Source organism: Oryx dammah, unplaced genomic scaffold (genome assembly GCF_014754425.2).
Source record: "Oryx dammah isolate SB20612 unplaced genomic scaffold, SCBI_Odam_1.1 HiC_scaffold_8, whole genome shotgun sequence".
In the NCBI taxonomy this organism is placed as follows: Eukaryota; Metazoa; Chordata; class Mammalia; order Artiodactyla; family Bovidae; genus Oryx; species Oryx dammah.
The window spans coordinates 22,926,430-22,950,668 of record NW_024070192.1 but is presented as its reverse complement, the minus strand read 5'-3'; the positions used below and the strand labels follow the sequence as shown (position 1 = coordinate 22,950,668).

Sequence of the window (24,239 nt, the reverse complement as noted above, 5' to 3'; positions counted from 1 at the left end):
AGAGAGGAGGAACACTGCGAGGGCAAAAGGAAGTCCTGCCGGGGAAAGCAAGAAACGCCCCCTCGCTCCACCCATGCGTGGATCTTTCCCACTCCCCTGGGACCGGGGGCGCTCTCCACCCGCGGGACACGCCCTCTCCCCCCAGGGCCAATGAGAGGAGCCAGCTGGAAGTCTCCGGTTTTATGAATGAGTCCCGCTCTCACCCACCGGTGGCCGGCCTCCCGCCAAAGCGTCCAGTTCAGGGGCAGGCCGGCACCTGAAGACACCTGTCATACGGCAGGGAATTATAATCGTCTTACTCTCTGGTTCACTCGGTGAAATCTTTCAGTAAACTGCCCACGCTTTCTTCATAGTTCCTCTTGGAATTATGTTTTATGTTGGACACAAATCGTGGATCAACATTGTTCTGTATGGGAATTCAGTACTCAGCACAGGTGGCTCTTTACACAGTTACAAAAATAAATGTAGTTTTTATTACCAAGTAATAAAAGACATAATTAACCCTAGTATAGGGAAGCAGGATAACGTGTTAAATTGAATAACAAGTGTATGTTACTTTCTCTCTGGGGAAAGACTGGGTTTTAAGCATAACAGTGTCTGGCAGCATAAGTGCTCAAAAAATATAAATCCAAATTCGTTTAAGAATTAGGAATTAGCAGAACAAGGAACTAGCCCAGCTAATATGTGGATCAAGAGTGCCTAGGACTCCTGAGTCAAATGAGAACTGCTGGTAGGAGACAGGAAAGGGATGAAGACAGGAGATTGATCCTATGAGTTTGGATTTTTTTTTTTTTAATACCTGACTAAAAAATAATACCAAACAACTCCTGAAAACCTAGACTCATAATAAGATTACTACATGATAAAAGGGAAGGCATGAAATAAACAGCTTCCACTATACTTTAAGAGCCAGGGTACATACTGATAGTTCGGTCCTGACTCCAAAAATGATTTGACTTCATTTCTGCACTGCCCACACATCAGAGACTATAAGCTGTGTAAAAAGGACAGATAACCTAGATCCTATCAATAAACCCTGGGCCCCTCCAAAATCTGCCAGATTTGCAGAGGAAAGAAAAGCTGACCTGCCTTGCTGTGTTAGTGGATAACAAGATACAATGAGGTTCTATTACATAGTAAAGTCACTTACCAAACAAGATATTCTCACAAAGCTAACTTTTTTTCCAAAAGCATGTAAAAATTATAATTTATACATATACACACACTATATTTTACAGTTTGATAGTTCAAATAGTTAAACAGTTCATTTAGGGGGTTTTGTGGGGGTTTTTTGCATTGTTTTCCCTTCCAGATTCTTTGTCACTGCCTTGGCTCTGCCCTAATCTGACATCATTCTGTCACATCATCTAGTAAATCAAGTTAAGTATTCATTTACCTTGGTAAGAACAATCTTTCTGGGTGATTCAGAGGGGAGAGGTTTCTGAAAGGTCCAGTCTATTCTGAGGTGGTAGAGTTAGTTAAGTCTGTTCGCACATGTGGAGGGAAGAGGCATAGGGAGGCTCCCTCCAGAGCAAGAGGAGTCCTCACACCTAGATGTTCCAGTGCCTACCCACTGAAAAAACCACTCTGCACCCCAGCAAAAGTTACCAAGGGTCCCATAGAGCAAGTCACACTGGTTCTCAAAAGAACTGAGCTGTTTCTGGAATCCATGAAGGAAAGTCACTTTGAACAGTGGTGGTTTGACATCTGCGAAAGAAGCCATTTGAACTCTTATAAAGAGAATTTTTAAGAGATCAGCAGCCTCCCTGGAAATTTCAGGAAAACCAGCAAGACAGGGGATGGCTTTCATCTTTTCATAAAGCTCTTCTCCAGAGCTACTGAGGTTCTCTGGAGAGAGTAAATATTCCGCTTCACCCGATCTTCCAGAGAGGAGGTAGATGCGCTCTCTAGCTTCATGCGGCTGGAAAGAGAAGACGGGAAAGTTAAGTAACAACATTTGTCAACTGGTCAACTACCTGGCAGAATTAGAAGAAACATGTTGTTAGCCATAAAATGGCTGTAGAAACACAAGCTCTCTTTAAGTCCACACAGATAAGTTTTGAGTAACTCCATGTGGAACTCAATTTTTTAAAAATTTGTAAGGGAAAATTTATCTGTTCTGGAAAATAAGTCCAAGCCTCATTTGAAAAAGCCTTTCTGAGCCATGAATTCTTAGAATGACAAGAAGATTCAGTAAAATACCAATTCATTTCTCCTCCCCTCAAATCAAAAACATCTCACTGTCTGGGCAGAAGTTGAGAAGAGCAACACAGGTGTCTGGGGGCTGAGCTCCGCATGGACACAGAAACACTGGGAACACAGTGAATGAACCAGTTTTTCTGACTGCCTCCTTGGGACCATTGCCATGAACGCTGTTAGGCAGGGAAAAGACGCACTCACTGGATAAACTTCCCATCCCGGGAGTCTAGCTTCTCCAGCCTCTGCTCCCGCTCGTCATCCTTGGCATGCCTCTTGAGGATGTTCAGCCTCTCTTCCTCCCGCCACTTGGCGTTTTCCATCATCTCTTGCCTTTTTCGCTCCAGCTCCTCTGATGAGAGCTTTCTGTTGAACACAAAAATTACCCTAAGGCCTACTTCTCTCCCAGCCAAAAAAGAGAAATACCCCAGGAAGAGAAACCAGGTAGGACCCAGGTTCTCCAGCCTATAGCTCTCTTCCCTTGGAAATGCCCAGCCCAGTGCCACACTCAGCAAGAGTTTCCTTCCTTCCTAACAACTTGATCAGGTGGTTTCACTCAAATTTCACAACTTTTAGTGAAGGAATCCATACTCTCATTCAATAATCTCTAGAGTAATTATTCTGGAACAATACATAATAAGAACTAATCAGGAGCCTCCATCTATGGCAATTATATTCCAGTTGTTTGTTTAACAACTTATAGAAGAACAGGGAACCAAGTTTATCCATGTGATGGTTGACATCTACCATCTACCCACTGGAGATGCTTAGAAGTTCATGGACGTAGCTCATGAGTATACCATTCAGGACTAAGCTAGAAGCAAGCTGCCTGAAGAATTTAACTTAGCCTCAGTCAGTAATAGATAGGTCTTCTTTCCTAGCACTCACTGCAGATGAAGAGCAAGAAGAGGAGTTGAACCAGCTCGATCACTATTTACCAATGTAAGACATCCAAATCCATTGTTTCTCAAATTGGTGTGATATACAGATCCCCCTTTAAAAGGAAAAATAATTATCAGAGTCCCATAGGGAGTGGGAGCCCAATTTTTAGAAATAAACTTAAGATACTAAAAATCTGACATTTAGTTATCTATAGCAAAGTGAAGGCTCCCCTTCAAAACCCCACTAACTAAAAAGAAAATGGAAGAGGAAATAACTCTAGATAAGACATATGTGAACAAACTGTCAGAAGACACAAGAGGATGAAGGAGTGGTAACCACTTTAACAGATTAGAGGACACGGAATCCTAAGTGCCTGATACTGATCAGAAGCAATTTACACTGTAAAATCCAGGAGAGCTTCAGGTACTGTAGGCTCTCATACTTTGGAGTGTGGTCCACAAGGATGAAAACAAAGGGACTAATTTAAAGTCTATATAAGGAATAATTAAGACAACCTGGGATCCTCATGCCTGACTCCGGGGAAGTCAGTGACTGCTCTCTCAAGCATCTACAGGAGACCCTCTAGAGGGTAGACTCTGGTAGTTTCTAGAGAAACTGAACCACACAGGAGAACCACACCAGACAGCTACATGTAAAATAATACCATCAGAACATTTTCTCACAGCACATACAAAAAAAACTCAAAACGGATTAAAGACCCAAATATAAAATCAGAAACCATAAAACTCCTAGAAGAAAACAGGCAGAACATTCTTTGACGTAAGTCATAGCAATTTTTTAAAAAATCTATCTGCTCAGGCAAAGGAAACAGAAGCCAAAATAAACAAATGGGACCAAATTAAACTCAAAAGCTTTTGAACAGCAAAAGAAACTATCAACAAAACAAAAAAAATATTACTGAATGGGAAGAAATATATTTGCAAATAACATGACTGACAAAGAGTTAATATTCAAATTATATAAACAGCTCAAACAACTCAACAGCAGAACACACAACCCAACTAAAAAATAAGTAGATGACCTGAAGAGACATTTTTCTGAAGATATACAGATGGTTAACATGCACATGAAAAGATGCTCAACATTGCTAAACATCAGAGAAAAACAGATCAAAACCACAACGTGGTATCACCTCACACCTGAAGAATGGCTAGCATCAAAAAGACCACAAATAACATGTTGGTGAAGATGTGGAGAAACGGGAGAAGCTTCATCTTTTCAATTGACAAGAAAGGTGTTTCAGATCACTAATTAAAACATTCAAAAGAGAACTCAAAAAAAAAATTTTTAATTCTTGCAGAACTCTCAGACCCTTGAGGAAATATCCAGTGACTCTCAATCTGAGAAACAATATAAATAGTGCTAAGAAAGGTTTTACAGCCGTAATCTTTCTTTCTTTTTTCAGTACCCTAATCTTGGTTACATCTTTAGTGTTCAACTACCTAGAACACCAAACCAAAACAAAGAGATCACAAAATCCATCCTTTCCAGTTTCTGTGTTTCCATTCTTGGAAGACTGAGATCTTGAGGGCTCTAACTCACTTAAAAAAAAATTATTGAAATATTGGTCTATTGGTCCTACACAGTAGGAACCTGTTTAGTCTAACTCTTTCTAAATCATAAAATTCAACAAAAATTCTAACAGCACTAAGAAAAGGTTGACAAAGTGAGACAAATTCAAGTGATGGCAGATGGCAAAGGAGACAGAAAAACAAAGCAGGATCTGAAAAAGCAGGCCTTGCACTTACCAAGAGTCTTAAAATATATTAAGAAAAAAAAAAAACATATAGTCATGAGCATCCACCCCTAAGAAGAGCATGGATTACAGCACAGCTGAAGAACTGACCCAGCAACACCAACAGGAGATTAAATAACATGCAGTATACCCTCCCCCTCTGGAAGGCAGGGAAATATGTAATATTTTGGAAAGGTGCTGGTCGAAATTAAACCTTAAACTTAGGGAACCAGGCAATTAAGAGTTAAAAGGGCCTTAGGGCCTGCATCTCTTCTAACGCCACAGTGACTGAAGAGGTTATTGTGAACTCAGTGATTTTCAGTGCTGGTTGTGTACTGGAATTACTGAGGTTATTCATGTCCACTGAGTCGCTGATCCTAGCTACCCATCTCATCCTCCCAGAAATTATGTCATAGGAGCCGCCAGGGAATGGGGTTTTGGGTTTTCTTTAAACTTTTCAGGTGATTCTAATATGCAGCCAATTGGGGAGGCAGTTAAAGAAGTACACAAAAGTTGCCCAACTCTTTTTTTTTTTTTTGCCAAATCTTAGTTCCTCCACCAGGAATTGAACCCAAGCCCTCAGCAGGGAAAGTGTGGAGTCCTAACCACTGGACCACTAGGGAATTCTCTCATCTAATAACTTCCAAGAGCAATTGAGACCCTTTGGGACAGCCTCTCAAGGGCACAGCCAACTCCACTCAGGTCCCAAGACTGTACGTCTATGTTCTGTCAGACCCAAGCCGTACCTAACTCAAATGCAGAGTTGATCTTAAGGCGTTTGCCCTCAAAGAGACCACCCTGCTTCCCTTTCAGCTGATGCCTCAAGAAAGGAGCACTCTTAAGAAAAGCTTCCTGTGGAAATCTCTGTGAGAATAACCGCGGTTTACAGATGTTGACAGAGAGTCACTTAGTGAATTGGTCATTAGTTCAATAGTTCAAAACTATTTACTTTGTCCTTTCAATGTGACTCACATGCAGTAGGGAGGGTAGGGTGGATGGTTAAAAGTTAACAAGTAGAATAAGAAAGGGGTACACAAAAAGGGTGATACAGATTATCCTCTTGCCCTGGTCTGAGCCACTCCTAGACTCAGGCCTGGGAGTCTGAAGTGAACCTCCTGGGCTCTGGACTCACCTGGTGTACCCAGGAGCATGCCGCCTTTGGTAAACCTCCTTTTTAGGAGATGGGCTCTTACTTCGGCCTCTGTCTTTCCTATTTACCTTAGAGTTGTGCCTGTAACACATACAGAGGGCAGAGAGGAGAAAAGCTTTTTCAATATAGGGGCTTCTATCATGTCCTTCAAAAGATGGAAGAAAAACTAACAGCTTCAGAATCATAACCCAAACTGAAGAAAATAGAGGGAAGAACTGGAAGAAAAATAAAGGCATAAGGATACATAAGATTTGATATTACTCTCACTCCAGAGATTCCACACATACAAATATGTAGTTCTAGAAATTTGGGCTTTGCATTAAAAAAAAAAAAAAGTAACAATAATAACAAAGCAAAGCCATTTGGAAGAGCTGATGAACAGATATGGCCAACAGCAAAGCCCAGCTGTGACCAGGCCCCCACACCCACAGGTAATTGCCCACTGAATTCCCACACTCACGGCTTGCTTGGCCTTGGGGACCGAGACCTTCTGCCAGGGGATCGGGACCTCCTATCCCGGGACCCTGCTTCCCTGGTGCTCTTCTTGCTGCTATGTCTGGGAGGTGAGGAAGAGGAGCTCCTGGACCTGGAATAATTTTTCAACCCGTGCGCTCCCTTTCGTTCAGCCATCAGAGAACCCTGCAGTCCCTGGCTATGGTCGGAGTTCCTGACCTGTATCATCAAGGAAAGGAAGGAAAGCTGTATGCAGGAAGATCCAGCAGCTCAGAAGATGCAGTGAAACAAGAAAATGAATAAATTCTGAGGTCCTATACGGGGCCAACTGGATATTCCAATCCCATCATATGGTTATCACTGAGAGCTACATACACTAAGGAAAGTTATCCTCTGCTGCTGCTGCTGCTGCTGCTGCTGCTGCTGCTGCTAAGTCGCTTCAGCCATGTCCGACTCTTCGTGACCCCATGGACTGCAGCCTACCAGGCTCCTCCATCCATGGGATTTTCCAGGCAAGAGTACTGGAGTGGGGTGCCATTGCCTTCTCCGAAAGTCATCCTCAGAATGCCCTAAAAGGATATATCACCCAAGCACTTAAATTGGCCTGGCTCTTCTCTACAGCCTGAGGGGGAGTAGGAGGCAGAACGTGGAGGAAAGGGCCTGAGGGGAAAAAAGGAGTCCAGAGGGATGTACATTTATTAAAAAGTCATCAACCCGTACACTTAAAATGTATGCATTTCATGTAAATTACCTGCAGAGGGAAGGGGGGATGCCTAAATGCCCATTATGGTTTAGCCCCTCTACTCAGAGGGACTACAGCTTAGTGAGAGGCTCAGGAGTATGGAAGGGGCCTGTTCCCCAGCAATCCCAGCCTCTGTTGCCCAAACTCCCTTCTTTCTGTCTGTATGACTGGCTGCTAAAAATGCTCTATGTCCATGCAGCAACATGGATGGACTCAGAGACTGTCATACTGAGGGAAATAAGTCAGACAAAGGAGAAATATCGTATGACATCCCTGATATGCAGAATCTAAAAATGATAGAAATGAAACTGTTTACAAAATAGAAAAAGACTCACAGACTTAGAGAACGAACTTATGGTTGCCAGGGGGAAAGGTTGGGGAAAGGAATAGTTAGGGAGTTTGGAATGGACAGGTACACACTGCTATATTTAAAATGGATAACCAATAAGGGTCTACTGTATATAGCACTGGGAACTCTGCTCAATGTTATGTGGCAGCTTGGATGGGAGGGGAGTTTGGAGGAGAGTGGACACATGTATATATATGGCTGAGTCCCTCTGCTATACACCTGAAACCATCATAACATCAGCTATACTCCAAAATAAAATAAAAAGTTAAAAAAAAAAATGCTCTATATCCAAAAAGGCTGCCAGGTTGGCACGTTCCATGGCCCCACGGTCACTCCCTTTGAGAAGCCATATCCTTACCTGTAAGCCATATCCAGGGACTTTGGACAAAACAGGGGGAGAATTTGCCATCTTCTTTTGAGATCTAAGAGATTAAACACATACTCATTGAAAAAGAAGACGCCTAAAGGTCCAGTTTACAGCTCTGTGCCGAAATGTACTTCCTGTTTCAAACGTGACCTCTCCCACCTCTTGGCTCTCATGTGGGAGTGTGTTTCTCTATCTCTGCTGGAAGATGCATCAGCACAGTCATGTTTTTCCTGCGAAAAACCGTGGGCCTCACTTTTCAGCTCCAGCGCCCGAGCACATTCTCCTCTTACCTCGTGCTGCTATTCTAGGGACTCTGAGTCAGCAGTGACAGTGCTGGCGGTTCCCGCAGAGAAGACACAGAACAAGCCCAGATGGGCCCATTAATGCATTAAAAAAAAGAAAAAGCCTCCATAAAACCCACTCCAGTCTTGGTGGAATCAAGAGCTGAAATGAGGGACTGCCCTGGCAGTCCAGCGGTTAAGATTCCGAGCTTAAAATACAAGAAGCACAGGTCCCATCCCTCATCGAGGAACTAAGATCCCACTGTCATGCAGTGCGGCCAAAAAGTACATAAACAAATAAAATAAAAAAGAGCTGAAAGTCGCATCCAGGACGTCTGATTTAGGACCGACACAGTGGCAGCCAGCCCTGCTGGGGATCTTGCCAGCACCTCTAGGAACTCTAACGCTAGCTGGCAACTCCATGGGCAGAGAGCCAGAGGGTGCCAGTGCCCGCCACTGAGCCCCCAGAACCTAGCGGTTCTCGGTCCAGAGCAGGCGCTCGTCCACTTCTGTGGAATGAATGAGAGTGAGTGAATCAATGGTGCAGGAGGCTGCTCAGTGCTCTCACCTCCCCCGGCAGCGCTCATCCTCGCTGCTGCAACGATCGCTGCCTGAGCTTCTGTGCTTATGTTTCTTGTGCTTCTTTTTCTTCTCCTTCTTTTTCTTCTTCTCCTTTTTTTCCAGACTCATTTGCAACTAGAAAATACCCAGAACATAACCACGTAAGATTATCCAGACCTGTCAGCCTCTCTGAGGGTCATGTGGAAACTGCCTGACTGCAGGTCTCTGGGTCTACAGGGGTTTGGGGACATGATCAGTCAGCCGCCCCCTGTTGACAACAGTGGAGGGTCCTGACCATGGTTGTGCAGAAACACCCACTAGACTACTGAATGGACTTTCTGGTGGGTGGGGCTGGGAATCTGTGTTTTCAGACAGTCCCCAGAACCACTGCCTAAGGATTTCTATTCTGTCAAAAGAATCCAACTCCACTGAAAGTAATTAGGGACTGCAAGATCAATTTTTAAACTTTTATTACTAACTGATCCAAGAAACATGCACATAAAGGGAGCTTAGGAGAGAATGGATACATGTGTATGTAAAGCTGAGTCCTCTGCGGTCACCCTGACACTGTCATAACAATCGGCTACACTCCAACATAAAATAAAAAGTTAAAAAAAAAAAAGAAACAGCCACATAATATGTGGATGATGAATGAGCCCTAATGATGAATGGGATACCACCTGATCTCCTGAACACAGTGTACAATCATGCTTTCCAAAGGCATATCTCAATACCCCTCTTTTTCTGGAAGAATGACATCACATGCTGCATTTCCAACCAAAAGACATAAAAGAGAAAATCAACCATAACTAAGCTTGATATAAGATTGCATAAAATCACCAGGAGACAGTCTCTAAAAGACAAAGACGTTTAAAGCCATTCTGTTTTCCCTCTCATAAGAAATGGAGAGAAGGAAAGAAAAGAATAAATGGAGAGGAGTTCTCATGTTAAGTAGCTCTTAATGCTTACATAATGCACTACTTACCAATTCTTTGATTTTCTTCATTTTCACAGGATTATTCAATACTTCTCTTTTTTTCTCCTCCTCTTTCTTCCTAAAGAAAGAGAAGTATAAAAATTATGAGTATTTCTTCAGAAAGGGAATTAAGTCATTCATTCTACTCTCCATAACTCTATGCAGCAATCTTTTTTCTAAATACAGGCAGACAAGCCCTATGCTGCAATCTGCATGATGCTGTGAAAGTCAGAAATCTTCCCCAAGTCTGCATGAGGGATTGCGTATTGTGGGTAAAGTCCACACTGGCTCCCTGTTGTGCAAGAAAGTGAGTTTGGTCTGTTGCTTGTTAAGCTTCATGCTCAGGGCTTCCCAACTGGTCAAGTAAATGTATGTCATCTTGTGTATCAAACATATGCAGCATTTCAATACTACCTCCACTCTTTAGCATCATAACTCATTGAAAAGTAAAGAGAATGGATTTCTCTTTAAAGAAGCCTTATTCTCATATATTCATAGGAAGATAAACAGGTCAATTTTCCTGGAGGACAATTTGGCGACATTTATCACAGCCTGTACATACTCATAAAGTCTTCAATCTTATAAATGCTTCCTCAAGAATTTATTATTGAAGGGATATAATCAAGGAAAGTCACTAAAAAGTTGTTCATATTAGAATGACGTAAGCCTGGAAACAAGTTAGGGATTCAATAGGAGAATATTAATAAAATAAATTATGGTATATCTGTACAATATAGATATTAAAAATGATGTTATAATAGTGTGGTCAGCAATAAAAAAAGATGCCCCATATATATGATTAGGTGGAAAAAGGAGTTTATAAAATAATATGCATATTTATACACCAATGTTCATAGCAGTATTATTCATAATAGCTAAAAGAAGGAAATAATCCAAATGGGCATGAAAGATGAATGGATTAAAAATGTGGTATAAACATGCAACTGACTATCATTCAGCCTTAGAAGAGAAGGAAATCCTGATACAACCTCGGTGAACCTTGAAGACATTATCCGAAGTGAAATAAGCCACTCACAAAAAAGCAAATACTGAAAGATTTCACTTGTATGAGGCTCAGAATAGTCCAACAATAGGAATGGAAAGTACAATAGTGGGCCCCAGGGACTTCGGGGGAGGGGAAATGGAGAGTTGTTTAATGGGTATAGAGTTTCAGTTTTGTAAGATGAAGACTTTCCTGGTGGCCTAGAGGTTAGAATTCCGGGCTTTCACTTCGGTGGCCTGGGCTCAACCCCTGGTCGGGGAAGATCCAGTAAGCCTCGCAAAAAAAAAAAAAAAAAAAACACCCAAAGAGATGAAAAACTTCTGGAGATTGACTGCACAATAATTCAAATGCCCTACTACTGAACTGTATACATAAAATGGTTTAAATGGGAAATTGTACATCATGTGCATTTTACCACAACTTTTAAAACAGAAATTCTGACACATGCTATATAATATAGATAAACCTTGATGACATAATGCTGAGTGAAACAGGCCAGTCACAAAAAAAATAAATACCATATGATTCCACTTATATGAGTAATTAGAGTATACTCATAGAAACAGAAAGTAGAAGTGATTGCCAGGAACTAGGAAGAGGAAGGAATGGAGACTTATTGTTTAATGAGTATAAGGTTTCAGCCGCAAAGATGAAAAAGCTCTGGAGGACGGGTAGGGGTGATGGTTGCACAACAGTGTGAATGTGCCTACTGCCACTGAGCTGTACACTTCAGAACAGTTAAGATGGTAAATTTTATGTTATGCATATTTTACTACAAAATGGGAGAAAATATGTACATATAAAGATATATAAATAAGAAATAAACATTTTTCAATGTTCTATCCTACATCCTTGAAATAAAATTATGCAAATTAAAACACATACACACACACACACACACTACATGATTTTATTTAACACCCAAAATGCAGCTTTACTTTGATCTGTTCTGTGTTAAGATTTCAAGTAAGATTCTAAAGTTTCTTTTTAAAGCGTTCTGCTATGAAAACAAACAAACAAAGGGAGGGAGAGAGGGGAGGGAAAAGAACTCTATCAGTCCAGTTCAGTAGCTCAGTCACGTCCGACTCTTTGTGATCCCATGAATCGCAGCATGCCAGGCCTCCCTGTCCATCACCAACTCCTGGAGTTCACCCAAACTCATGTCCATCGAGTTGGTGATGCCATCCAGCCATCTCCTCCTGCCCCCAATCCCTCCCAGCATCAGAGTCTTTTCCAATGAGTCAACTCTTCGCATGAGGTGGCCAAAGTATTGGAGTTTCAGCTTTAGCATCAGTCCCTCCAATGAATACCCAGGACTGATCTCCTTTAGAATGGACTGGTTGGATCTCCTTGCAGTCCAAGGGACTCTCAAGAGTCTTCTCCAACACCACAGTTCAAAAGCATCAATTCTTCGGCGCTCAGCTTTCTTCACAGTCCAACTTTCACATCCATACATGACCACTGGAAAAACCATAGCCTTGACTAGATGGACCTTTGTTGGCAAAGTAATGTCTCTGCTTTTCAATATGTTATCTAGGTTGGTCATAACTTTCCTTCCAAGGAGTAAGCATCTTTTAATTTCATGGCTGCTATCACCATCTACAGTGATTTTGGAGCCCCCAAAAATAAAGCCTGACACTGTTTCCCCATCTATTTCCCATGAAGTGATGGGACCAGATGCCATGATCTTCATTTTCTGAATGCTGAGCTTTAAGCCAACTTTTTCACTCTCCTCTTTCACCTTTATCAAGAGGCTTTTTAGCTCCTCTTCACTTTCTGCCATAAGGGTGGTGTCATCTGCATATCTGAGGTTATTGATATTTCTCCCGGCAATCTTGATTCCAGCTTGTGCTTCTTCCAGCCCAGTGTTTCTCATGATGTACTCTGCATATAAGTTAAATAAGCAGGGTGACAATATACAGCCTTGATGTACAACTTTTCCTATTTGGAACCAGTCTGTTGTTCCATGTCCAGTTCTAACTGTTGCTTCCTGACCTGCATATAGGTTTCTCAAGAGGCAGGTCATACATATCTCCAAATTTCTAAGAAGCTGCCAGTCTTTCTTACCTTGCTTCTACCTCTTGTTATTTAATGGCTAAGGGTAAATGGATAAATCTGATCTGGTCTGGTATATTTACCAATCTCTTCCCAACTGTAAAGCAAGAGGCGAGATAACATCTTGGCTGAGCATCTCTAACAAAACCCCCTTCCCAGACCCTCATCAGTACCTGATGATGAAAAGCGGGTCCTCTCGGATTTTGCTGGCCATGTCCAGAAGGGAATTGGCACCTGACGGGGCAAAGATAGAGCCTGGGAGGAGTCCTGTCTCCGAAGAACAGCCTGCCTCCTTCTCCTCCATCTTTTCAAAAACGTATTTGTCAATAGGACGCCCCAGCAAGTACTCATCACGGTTCACCATCCCACCAGGACCCTGGTACATCCAGTCCAATTTTTCCTCCTTTTTCCTGGTTCAAGGGAAAAAAAGAAAGAAACAGTCAAAGAAAATGAGACTCCTGCAAACCTAAACACAAAACCTGAACACAAGCGATGGATAATAAACACAGCTAGGGAAATTCCCTGGCGGTCCAGCGGTTAGGACTCCATGCTCTTACTGTCAAGGTTGTGGGTTCAATCCCTAGTCAGGGAATTAGGATCCCACAGGTTGCAAGGCACGGCCAAACATTAAAGAAAAAAAAAGTGTGGCTGGTCAGACTAGGAGTCATTCTACAGGCTCTTTAGCAAAGGCTAAACACCACACTCCATGAGGCACTTGGGAAGAAACGGTACTTGCTGTCATGGAGTTTACATTTTAGCAGAGAGATTATTTCCACATAACTAAAGCAACTTGTGAGGAAAGAATGTTCCTCAGCCTGGGGCGTGGATCTTTGCTCAGGGCTTCTCAAGTCTCCTTTACGAAGTCTTTGTGTTGTGCCTTCATGCCGAGGATAATCTGAAACAGCTAACGTGCATATTTTGGATCAGCTCATCACCAAGAACAATTCCAGTGACCACATATGCAGTGGTGTTTATCACGTGTTTTGGAAATTACTGTTATATTGGCACCAGGGGTAATACCACATTCAAAGGGATAATGAGAAAAGATCAGCCATAACAAGTTATGTTTTCAAGCCAAAAGAGGGAAGCCAAATTATGTCACAGTATCATGCCAACTATTTTGCTGTGGTTCTGAGAGGAAAAAGTGGTGAGAAAATTGGGTCTCCATGCAACAAACAATAAAGGTGCGCTGAACTCATAAAGAGTATGTCTTGGGGCAACCAACATCACATTCACATTGCAAGCAGCAAAGCAGTTTCATCAAAATAGTACTATCTATAACATTAGCTTCAATGATTTTTGAATATGACATTTTTTGTATATTGATTTTTAAGATTACATAACAACTATGAGCATAAATAATATCTTTTTAGTTATATCTTTGCACATTAAAAAAAATGTTTTGAATATTTATTTTTACTTATTTCGCTGTGCCAGGTCTTAGTTGCCTCACATGGGATCTAGTTCACTGACCAGGGAATGAACCTGGGTCTGCTGCATCGAGAGTTTGGAATCTTAGCCACTGAACCACCAGGGAAGTCCCATGTTTGCACATTTTAATAAAAGTAATTTAAACCAATAAGAGGGTCTAAACCTTTTAGATACCTCTCTTCTTATTAAAATGATTGGTTTGATGGACTTCCCTGGTGGTCCAGGGGTTAAGAATCCCCCATGCGATGCAGGGGGGACGCAGATTTGATCCCTGGTCGGGGAACTAAGATCCCACATCCCCAGAGCAACAAAGTTCTTGCGCGACAGCTACTGAGCCCATGAGCTCTGGAGCGCCTTGCAGCATAACTAGAGAGAAGCCTGCATACCTGTAGCAAAAGATCCCACATGCCACAGCTGAGACCTGATGCAACCAAATGAAACAAATAAACATATCTTAAAATAAATGAATGAAAGGACATGTCAAAGGTGAGTCAAAGGATCATGCTTATACATGCCTGACATGAACATGGACTGGGAAGCGGGGACTAAAGATTCATTTGTATTCCTTTGTAAACACTGACTCAGCGTTCTTCCTGTGTGCCAGGCAGAGAGGAGTAACACTGGAAAGATGACAAAGATTCAGGCAGCTGAGCTCCTCACAGGCTACCCGATAAGGCACAGAGGTCAACAAATTACCAAACAGTGCTGCTGAGAGCTAAGAATGCGAGGAGGTGACTGTGGGGCACTTGAAGCAGGAACACCTGAATATGCAGAGATACACGTGGGAGTCACCAGCACGAAGCTGACACTGGTACCAGAGGAATGAAGGCACTCTTTAAAAAAAAAAAAATTCATTTTATGTATTTATTTATTGGCTGTGCTGAGTCTTCATTGTGGCTTGAAGGCTTCTCTACTTGTGGCGCACGGGCTTAGCTGCCCAGTGGCATGTGTGATCTTAGTTCCCTGACCAGGGCTCGAACCCACATCCCCCACGGTGGAAGGCAGGTTCTCCACCACTGGACCACCAGGGAAGTCCCTGAAGGCACCCTTAGAGAATAAAGGGAGAAGAGCAGTGAGTCTTGGGGAGCGCGAGCAGTTATGAGGTGAGGGAAAAGAAACTAAGCGAAAGAAAGAGAAGAGATGATATGAAAAGGTAGGAGGGCTGGGAGCCTGAGGGCACAACAGTAAAACCTGTCCAGAAGAAAGAAGGAAAAATGCAGACATGAAGTAGTATCTTCAGGGTTCCAGCATGTCTTCAAAGGACTCATCCAGGGCTTCCCTGGTGGGCTCAGTGGTAAAGAGTCCGCCTGCCAACTCAGGAGGCATAGGTTCAATCCCTGATCTGGGAAGACTCCACATGCCACGGAGCCACTAAGCCCATGTGCCACAGCTGCTGAATCTGTGCTCTAGAGCCAGGGAGCGGTAATTACTGAGCCCTCGCGCTGCAACTACTGAAGCCTGAGCTCTAGAGACTGTGCTCAGCAACGAGAAGCCCAAGCACCACAACCAGAGAGTAGCCCCCGCTCCCCACAGCTAGAGGAAAGTCCACGGAGCAACAGTGACCCAGCCCAGCCAACAATCAATCAGTTAATTAATTAAATTTTTTTTTTTTAAAAGGACTCAACTAATATGAGTCCTCCTCAGGCCCTCTGGTAAGAAACCAAGTTGTAATCACAGAGATCCACTGCCACTGGACTTGGCCTGTTTCCACCACTAACCAGCCCAGTAAACCATGCAAGTTATTTCTTCACACTTCCACATTCTCACGTCTAAAATGGAACTAGTTTCCCAATACAGGGGACAGGAGTTAGATCCCTCGTCCAGACACTGAGACCCCACACGTCACGGGGCAACTAGCCTGTGTACCACTACTACTGAGCCCACAGGCCTAGAGCCTGTGCTCCCCAACAAGAGAAGCCATTGCAATGGGAAGCCCATGCACGGCAATGACAGGAAGCCCTTGGGCAGCGATGAAGACCTAACCAAAAATAAACAGAAAAATAAAATTTTTAAATAAAATGGAGCTAGTAACTGCCAACTCTCATTGCTTTTAAATGAGATCCTCTCTCTGAGTTTTTAAATGAGAAAAGATATAGGGTAAAAGTCATATAAAAATGAAATAATCTACAGAGTTTTGCTGTTGCTATCACTAAGGATATAGAACAGGTTCTTGAGGCTGCCCATGAGGCTCACCCAGGGAGATTTTTGTTTTTGCCACACAAGTGCCTTGTGAGATTTTAGTTCCCTAACCAGAATCCCAGGGATGGGGGAGCCTGGCGGGCTGCTGTCTATGGGGTCGCACAGAGTCGGACATGACTGAAGCAACTTCGCAGCAGCAGCAGCAACCAGAGACCAAACCCGAGCCCTCGGCAGTGAAAGCTGAGAAGTGAGAGGTATCCTACCCACTGGGTGGCCACGGGATTCCGAGGGAGCTCTTAAAATCTACAGATGCCCCTGCCCCAGACAACCCCTGCTATTCTTAGGAAGCTGGCCCGAGTGGGAATCACTCCCATCTTCATCTAATCTCCCAAGGACACACTGAAGTGCAAGGGTTGAGAAATGCTGGTGTAGACCCATGCACAGAAAACACAATTTTCTAATGAAGAGAATACCAAAGCAACACTCCGCTGCAAAGAGGAATTTGGATGAAGATCAAGGATAAGGTAGATATTACGGTTTTTTTCTTTGTTCTAGGAGAGAAGCATAATAAACATAGAAAAGATCATCTGAACCATAGAAGTGAGCTGTTAAACAGTAAAGGGTTTTTATTGCATACATGAAAAGCACGACACTGTGCAAAGAACTACACAAGCCAGTCTGCTGGACAAGCAGATAGTCTAACTACATCCGCAAGTAAAAACCGAGAAAAGGGGCCTACTTGTTGACCTTTGACTTTCACGATATTGGAGGACATGGGTGAGGGGGCTGGGGCAAAAAAAAATCAAAAGAATATAAAATCACCTTCCTCCCATTCACAGCAGACAAGAGGGCGTGAGGGTCAGCAACATGGTAAACACTGGACTCCCAGCTCTGAAGCTGCTCATCTATACTCTGACCTCACTGGACTCTGCAAAGCCCAAAATTTCTGACAAATCAGGTGCATAATCTGTAACACTTCTCTGAATAAAAATTTGAAAAGAATTTTTTACTTTTGGTTGGTTGGGAAGTAAACTCTTCTGACTAACAGATATTCTGTCTAAAGTTGACATTTGTTTTAAAATCAAGGGTTCACAAAATCTAAAAGGTCACATATAAGAATGTCTTATAAGCTGCCCAGGAATTAGTCCAAATGTGTGAAACTGATTTACTTTAAATATAAAGGATATAATTTATACAAAGTACGAAAAGTAAAATAATTTAATGTGTGCCTACGGTTAAAAAAAAAAGTACAGAATTTAATTCTCTTAGCTCATTTTATATATTAATGCCCTAAATATATTGTGTTGTACTTTAAAAATTCCAAAACTCCTTTTATTTTAAAATATTCCGAATATTTTAAACTCATACTTAAGTCAGAATGGCGTTCTCCCAATCCATTTTCCTGAAAGAATGTAACTGTTCCTGCCTAAATTCCATAATACCATTTCCATGAACTGAAACTAAGTCTCTCTCTTGGTCTGTGTCTCTTCTCTCACACACACACTCACACACACAAATGTCACTAATCCTCCTGTCATGAAATTACAAAGGAAAAGCCCTATATATCCAATACAGGGGAAAGTATATCACATGTCACCCTGGAGACTTGTCCACAAGGATACGCACAAGGAACAGTACAGACTACTCAATTTTAGTCTAGAGTTTTCACTCAATTCTGATTTAGGAATGCACTGCATATTTTATGCTTTTTATTTTTCTCAGAACACATTTACTCCTATCCCCTTTTATGGAGGTTGGTAGGGTGTATCATCTGTTACTTCTATCCAATATTATACAAGAGGAAACTGAATGGGACTGTCCACAGTCACAAAGCTTTCACTGACAGACACATCTATCTCCTTCCATGGGACCTCAATGCCTCCCTAAAATGAGCCTGCAGTACATACATTAACAAAAGCAGGAATGTGGCCTCGACACAGTAACAGCAGGGTAGAGGCAGTCATCCTCAGTCACAGTTACTTGTCAATTGCCTACCATGAACTTGGCCTACACTGAGGCCTTTACATGTCATCTCATCTGATCCTCTAAAAGCCTTAGGAGTTGCGTACTCTCACCCCCCTCCCCCGGTTCTACTGAGGTCACTGAGGCTCCCAAACTTGCTCCCAGTTACATAGCTGGGCTAGTTCATACAAAGTCAGCCTTAGAACCCAGTTCAGACTGACTCCAAACTCATTCTCTTATCCAGCTATGATGCAACAACTGGACGATGCACCCACAGGCCTGCACTTCCCCACACACCAAGACAGCCCCAGCCCAAATGGCCCCGGCGCCTTGCCTACCTGACAGCCCCGACATCCTCCGCGTAGCGCTGCATCTCCTCCCGGGCCCTCTCCTCCCGCAGCTCACGCTGCAGCTCCTCAATCTTCTTCCGCTCAGCCTCATGCTTCTGCTCGGCCTTCCACACTTTCTCCACATTGCGGAGGGTCTGCGGGTGCCAGCTCTTCTTCAGATTCTGTGGCAAATGAAACGAGGGAGAAAACAAGGCAGGGAGTAGGTGTGTGGTGAGTATAACTGGCCCTGCCGCACCCCACCCCATTTACGCCAAGGCAGCCATGTAAGGGCAAGATGTCTCTGACAACGGCGAGGCTGGCACCCAACAATCTCTCACATGTTGGGGGCAGAGGAGAGGTTATTCAAGTACATAAAATTTCAGGATAGAACAGGCCCCTCCGAAATTCCCCTCAACTACTTCTATCCTGAAATGTATGAGTCCAACTTCCACAGGCCATGCCTGAAGTGAGGGCTGGTGATGACAATACAGGAATGAGGCAGAGAAGTGGGAAGGTATAGACTCTGAAAGGTGAAAGAACTCAAGTGCCTTTGGCATTGGACACATTCTTAAGAATACAACCTTCTTTTCCTTGAGTCCACTGAACTTGTCTTGAACTTGCATGGTTTACAACCACACTTGGTACCTCTTTCAACCTTCCTTCCCAAGAACATCCCCCTGATTCTCATCTTCCCTTTCACCCTCAAAGAGCGCTTCACTTCTCCCTTTCTCCCCATGAGTCACGGCATTGGTTCAGCTTCCCAACCAGGGAAGGTTTTCTGGAGGAAGTGACATCTAAGGACAATTATAAATTATCCCAGTGATGTAGGAAGCAGGGACGAGTGGAGTAGATTTCCAAAGAGAAGTAACAACACACACGGCTGCAGGCCCAGTGGTGAGAAAGAACAGAATACAAAGAATTCAGCACAGCTGGAGATAGAAGAGCAACCTGATGGGAAGGGGGCTCAAGATGAAGCCAATAAAGAAAGCAACAGGTTAAGTGCCTTATAAGCCATGTTAAGGGACTGAATTATCCTGCTGGCAGTAGAAAATATTAAACATTCATATGCAGCTGAAATGCATGACCAGCTTAGCATGTAAAGAATGAATTGGAGAGGATCAGGATTGGAAAGGCCTGGTGAAATTCCCTCAATCTTGAGGTATCTCTCTTATCTGATTAAAAGCTTTCCAACAGACATACATAAACTTCCTTGCTAAAAACTAGCAAGGGGTCACTCTGCCCCCTTCAGATGTCTATGTCATGAAGCTTTCCCTATCTCTGTTATACTTTAATAAAACTTTAGTACACAAAAAGCTCCAAGTACTCAAGCCTCATCTCTGACCCCAGTTCGAAATCCTCTCCTCCAGAGGTCACAAATTCCGGCGTAACACATGGCTCACAGCAGCAACCTTTCACTTTCCCCTCATCAGGTTATTCAACCCTTCCTCCCCGACCTTCCACCTTGTCCTAATGGTCCTTCTCGCTTGCCTTCAATACAGGTGATTTTGCGTCTCAGGGAACTCTTGGGAATGTCTGTAGACACTTTTGGCTGTCACAACTCGGGGAGAAAGGTGCTACGAGCCAGAGGCCAGCTATGTTGCTAAACATCCTACATGCACAGGACTCCACACACAGCAAAGAATTATCCAGCCCAAAGTGTCAACAGTGGTGAGGCTGAGAAACTTTGGATTCGAACTTGCTGCTGCTGCTGCTAAGTCACTTCAGTCATGTCCGACTCTGTGCGACCCCAGAGACGGCAGTCCACCAGGCTCCCCCGTCCCTGGGATTCTCCAGGCAAGAACACTGGAGTGGGTTGCCATTTCCTTCTCCAATGCATGACAGTGAAAAGTGAAGTCGCTCAGTTGTGTCCGACTCTTCACGGCCCCATGGATTGCAGCCTACCAGGCTCCTCCGTCCATGGGATTTTCTAGGTAAGAGTACTGGAGTGGGTTGCCATTTCCTGCCCCTAAATGCAGCTACTTGAAGACACTAAATCAGACTAACTTTGATGGTATCTTGAAAGTCATTCTAGTTGATAACATCTGACAAACTCTAATATAGCTACTAGACAAATGGCTAAATTAATCTATTTGCTGATTCGATTAGCTACACTTTCAGGAGATTAGCATTTTTCTGATCTTGCACCACGTTCTTATGGGTACATTCTCCCATTTGGTGGCTATACAGGTTATGAGAACTAGCCACAAAACTTATAATCACTGCGGACAGTGACTGCAGCCATGAAATTAAAAGACACTTGCCCTTTGGAAGAAAAGCCATGACAAACCTAGACAGTGTATTAAAAAGCAGAGACATCACTTTGCTGTCAAAGGTCCATATAGTCAAAGCTGTGGTTTTTCCAGTAGTCATGTATGGATGTAAGAGTTGAACTATAAAGAAGGTTGAACACCAAAGAAGTGATGCTTTCGAACTGCGGTGTTGGAGAAGACTCTTGAGAGTCACTTGGACTGCAAAGAGATCAAACCAGTAAATCCTAAAGGAAATCAATCCTGAATATTCTTTGGAAGGACTGATGTTGAAGCTGAAGCTCCAATACTTTGGCCACCTGATGCAAAGAGCCAACTCACTGGGAAAGACCCTGATGCTGGGAAAGATTGAAGGCAGGAGAAGAGGATTACAGAGGATGAGACGGTTGGATGGCATCACTGACTCAATGGACATGAGTTTGAGCAAACTCCGGAGACAGTGAAGGACAGCAAGCCTGGCTTGCTGCAGTCCATGGGGTCACAAAGAATTGGACCCAACTGAGCGACTGTAAAAGAGGAGAGTGAAAAAGTTGGCTTAAAGCTCAACATTCAGAAAACGAAGAGCATGGCATCCAGTCCCATCATTCCATGGGAAATAGATGGGGAAACAGTGTCAGACTTTATTTTGGGGGCTCCAAAATCACTGCAGGTGGTGACTGCAGCCATGAAATTAAAAGACGCTTACTCCTTGGAAGAAAAGTTATGACCAACCTAGATAGCATATTCAAAAGCAGAGACATTACTTTGCCAACTAAGGTCCATCTAGTCAAGGCTATGGTTTTTCCAGTAGTCATGTATGGATGTGAGAGTTGGACTGTGAAGGCGGCTGAGCGCCGAAGAATTGATGCGTTTGAACTGTGGTGTTGGAGAAGACTCTTGAGAGTCCCTTGGACTGCAAGGAGATCCAACCAGTCCATTCTGAAGGAGATCAACCCTGGGATTTCTTTGGAAGGAATGATGCTAAAGCTGAAACTCCACTACTTTGGCCACCTCATGCGAAGAGTTGACTCATTGGAAAAGACTTTGATGCTGGGAGGGATTGGGGGCAGGAGAAGGGGACGACAGAGAATGAGATGGCTGGATGGCATCACTGACTGGATGGACGCGAGTCTGAGTGAACTCCGGGAGTTGGTGATGGACAGGGAGGCCTGGCGTGCTGCGAGTCATGGGGTCTCAAAGAGTTGGACACGACTGAGCGACTGAACTGAACTGAACTGAGCGACTGAACAATGAATTCAGAAGAAAGCTCTGCCATTACAGATCAGAATGCGGCACTAAAGGAGTGAAAGTCAGAAAGGTGAACATGAGGAAGATCTGTGATCCCAGAAAACGGCTCAGGGATGAGGAGAATGGGGCACAAGTCACCACAATTACAGCGCAGGACAAGACTGAATTCCTAGTTGAGGAAAGGCGAGGTACCCCAAGACAAAATAGACAAAACAAAATCTGCGTGACACGTCCTCCATACCTGCCTCCTTTCCTAGCCACGGTTCCAACCGTCCCCAAGCTCCCCATAATTTCCAGCCAGAAGGGTTTCCTGCCAACAAACACCACCTGCCATCCTTAGCGACCCACCTCACACGCCTTTCCAAGTCTCCGCCCCGTCCCTCCATGGCCGCAGTGATCCGCCCCCTGTCCAGCGCTACTGCTCCCTCTCCCCGAAAGCACAGCTGCTTTATAAGAATACTCACTGACACACCCGTCCCCAGCCCCAGTTGGTCTCGGGCCTCAGTCTTCCCCCAGCCCTGGGCTCCCACACTTACCAGGTCTCCGCCTCCCATGATGGTGGAGACGTTTCCTCACTCCGCGGAGCTAGAAGACGCAGGAAGGATCGGAGAGAAACTTGGAGAAATAGTTCAACAACGACCTCCCGAGACCTGGTCCCAGGAGCAGCCGGCTACCACTTTCACTGCCTGATCTAGAGCCCACTTCCGGGAGGGCGTCCTATTACAGAGACAGCGTCGCAGGACAATGACGTTTAACACTAGCTGTCGCGTTGCGTGGCGGTAGCTTCGCCAGCAGTCTCACGGGGTACGGCCCATGATATCGCGGGATTTGTGGTTTCCTTTGGTCACCTCGAGTTGGCTCTTACCCTGGCTTTCCAAACGGTGTGGTAATAAGCTGAAGATCTGTGGGGTTGTGCTTCCAAGGTGGCGCTAGTGGTAAAGAACCCAACTGGCCAGTGAAGGAGACATGGAGACGCAGATTCCATCTGAGTCGGGAAGATTCCCCTGGAAGAGTGCATGGCAACCCACTCCAGTATTCTTTCCTCCAGAATTCCATAGGCAGAGGAGCCCCGGCTACTGAAGCAACTTAGCACGCACGCGCTGTTTGGGGGTTGTAATTGAGCCTGGGCCTCACCTGGCGGTTCTGTTGCCATGGCAGTGCACTGTGGCGTCCTTGGGAGCTCCCCTCCGGATCTCACTCTCGAGCCCCAGCGGGAGCCACCCAGAGTTCGTAAAACGGCTTTTCAAATCAGCACTCTCCTCAAACCTAGGCTCACAGCCACCTCCCTTTCCCCAGGCTTATTTTACGGAGTTAAACAGAAACCAGCCAACGGAAATTCCATCAGCTTCCCTGCATCAAACCTTTAGAATCCGCCAGCTTCTCCCTTTCCTTTCCCTTCGTTTATGGTGAAAGAGGCATCCCTCCTACTCTAAGGCATGGAGGGTCATCAGTTGGGATCCCACCCCTCACATCTGGTATTGATAAAGTAGTTGATAGTTAATGCCACTAGGGGATTGTAAGTAGAAAAAATATGGGAGACCCTTCTAAGTTAATGATTACTGAAAGAAGCAGGCTTCCCTTGCGGCTCAGCTGGTAAAGAATCCGCCCGCAATGCTGGAGCCCTGGGTTCGACCCCTGGGTTGGGAACAATCCCTAGAGACGGGAAAGGCTACCCACTCCAATATTCTGGCCTGGAGAATTCCATGGAGTGTATAGTCAATGGGGTCGCAAAGAGTCGGAGAGGACTGAGCAACTTGAAGAAAGCGGCTTGCTTAGCAATAAACCATGCAACAGAAGCAGGAGACATGCCCCCAAAACATAAAACAATGAATGGTGGCATGGGATCCACATCCTGCCCAGTGAGCTGAATAAGCTAATGATTGCTAGGTCACGACTCTCTGCTCGACTGAGCGACTTCACTTTCACTTCTCACTTTCATACATTGGAGAAGGAAATGGCAACCACTCCAGTGTTCTTGCCTGGAGAATCCCAGGGGCAGAGCCTGGTAGGCTGCCATCTATGGGGTCACAGAGTCGGACACGACTGAAGCGACTTAACAGCAGCAGCAGCAGCAGTTGATCCTTTAAAAAGAAAACAGTTCATGTCTTTCCCT

The 24,239-nt window shown here is 44.1% G+C and overlaps 1 protein-coding gene across 1 annotated transcript; it reads right to left on the bottom strand.

Moving 5' to 3' along the window:
• Window positions 1–441: 441 nt before the first annotated feature.
• Window positions 442–22,855, bottom strand: CWC25 (CWC25 spliceosome associated protein homolog). The gene is made up of 10 exons (XM_040245515.1): window positions 22,663–22,855; window positions 18,642–18,814; window positions 12,945–13,181; window positions 9,723–9,792; window positions 8,745–8,872; window positions 7,887–7,950; window positions 6,445–6,656; window positions 5,967–6,065; window positions 2,401–2,562; window positions 442–1,921 (listed from the first exon to the last, which is right to left on the bottom strand). The coding sequence occupies exons 1-10, from the start codon at window positions 22,678–22,680 to the stop codon at window positions 1,807–1,809; spliced, it is 1,278 nt and encodes a 425-aa protein (XP_040101449.1). The 5' UTR covers window positions 22,681–22,855; the 3' UTR covers window positions 442–1,806.
• Window positions 22,856–24,239: the final 1,384 nt, after the last annotated feature.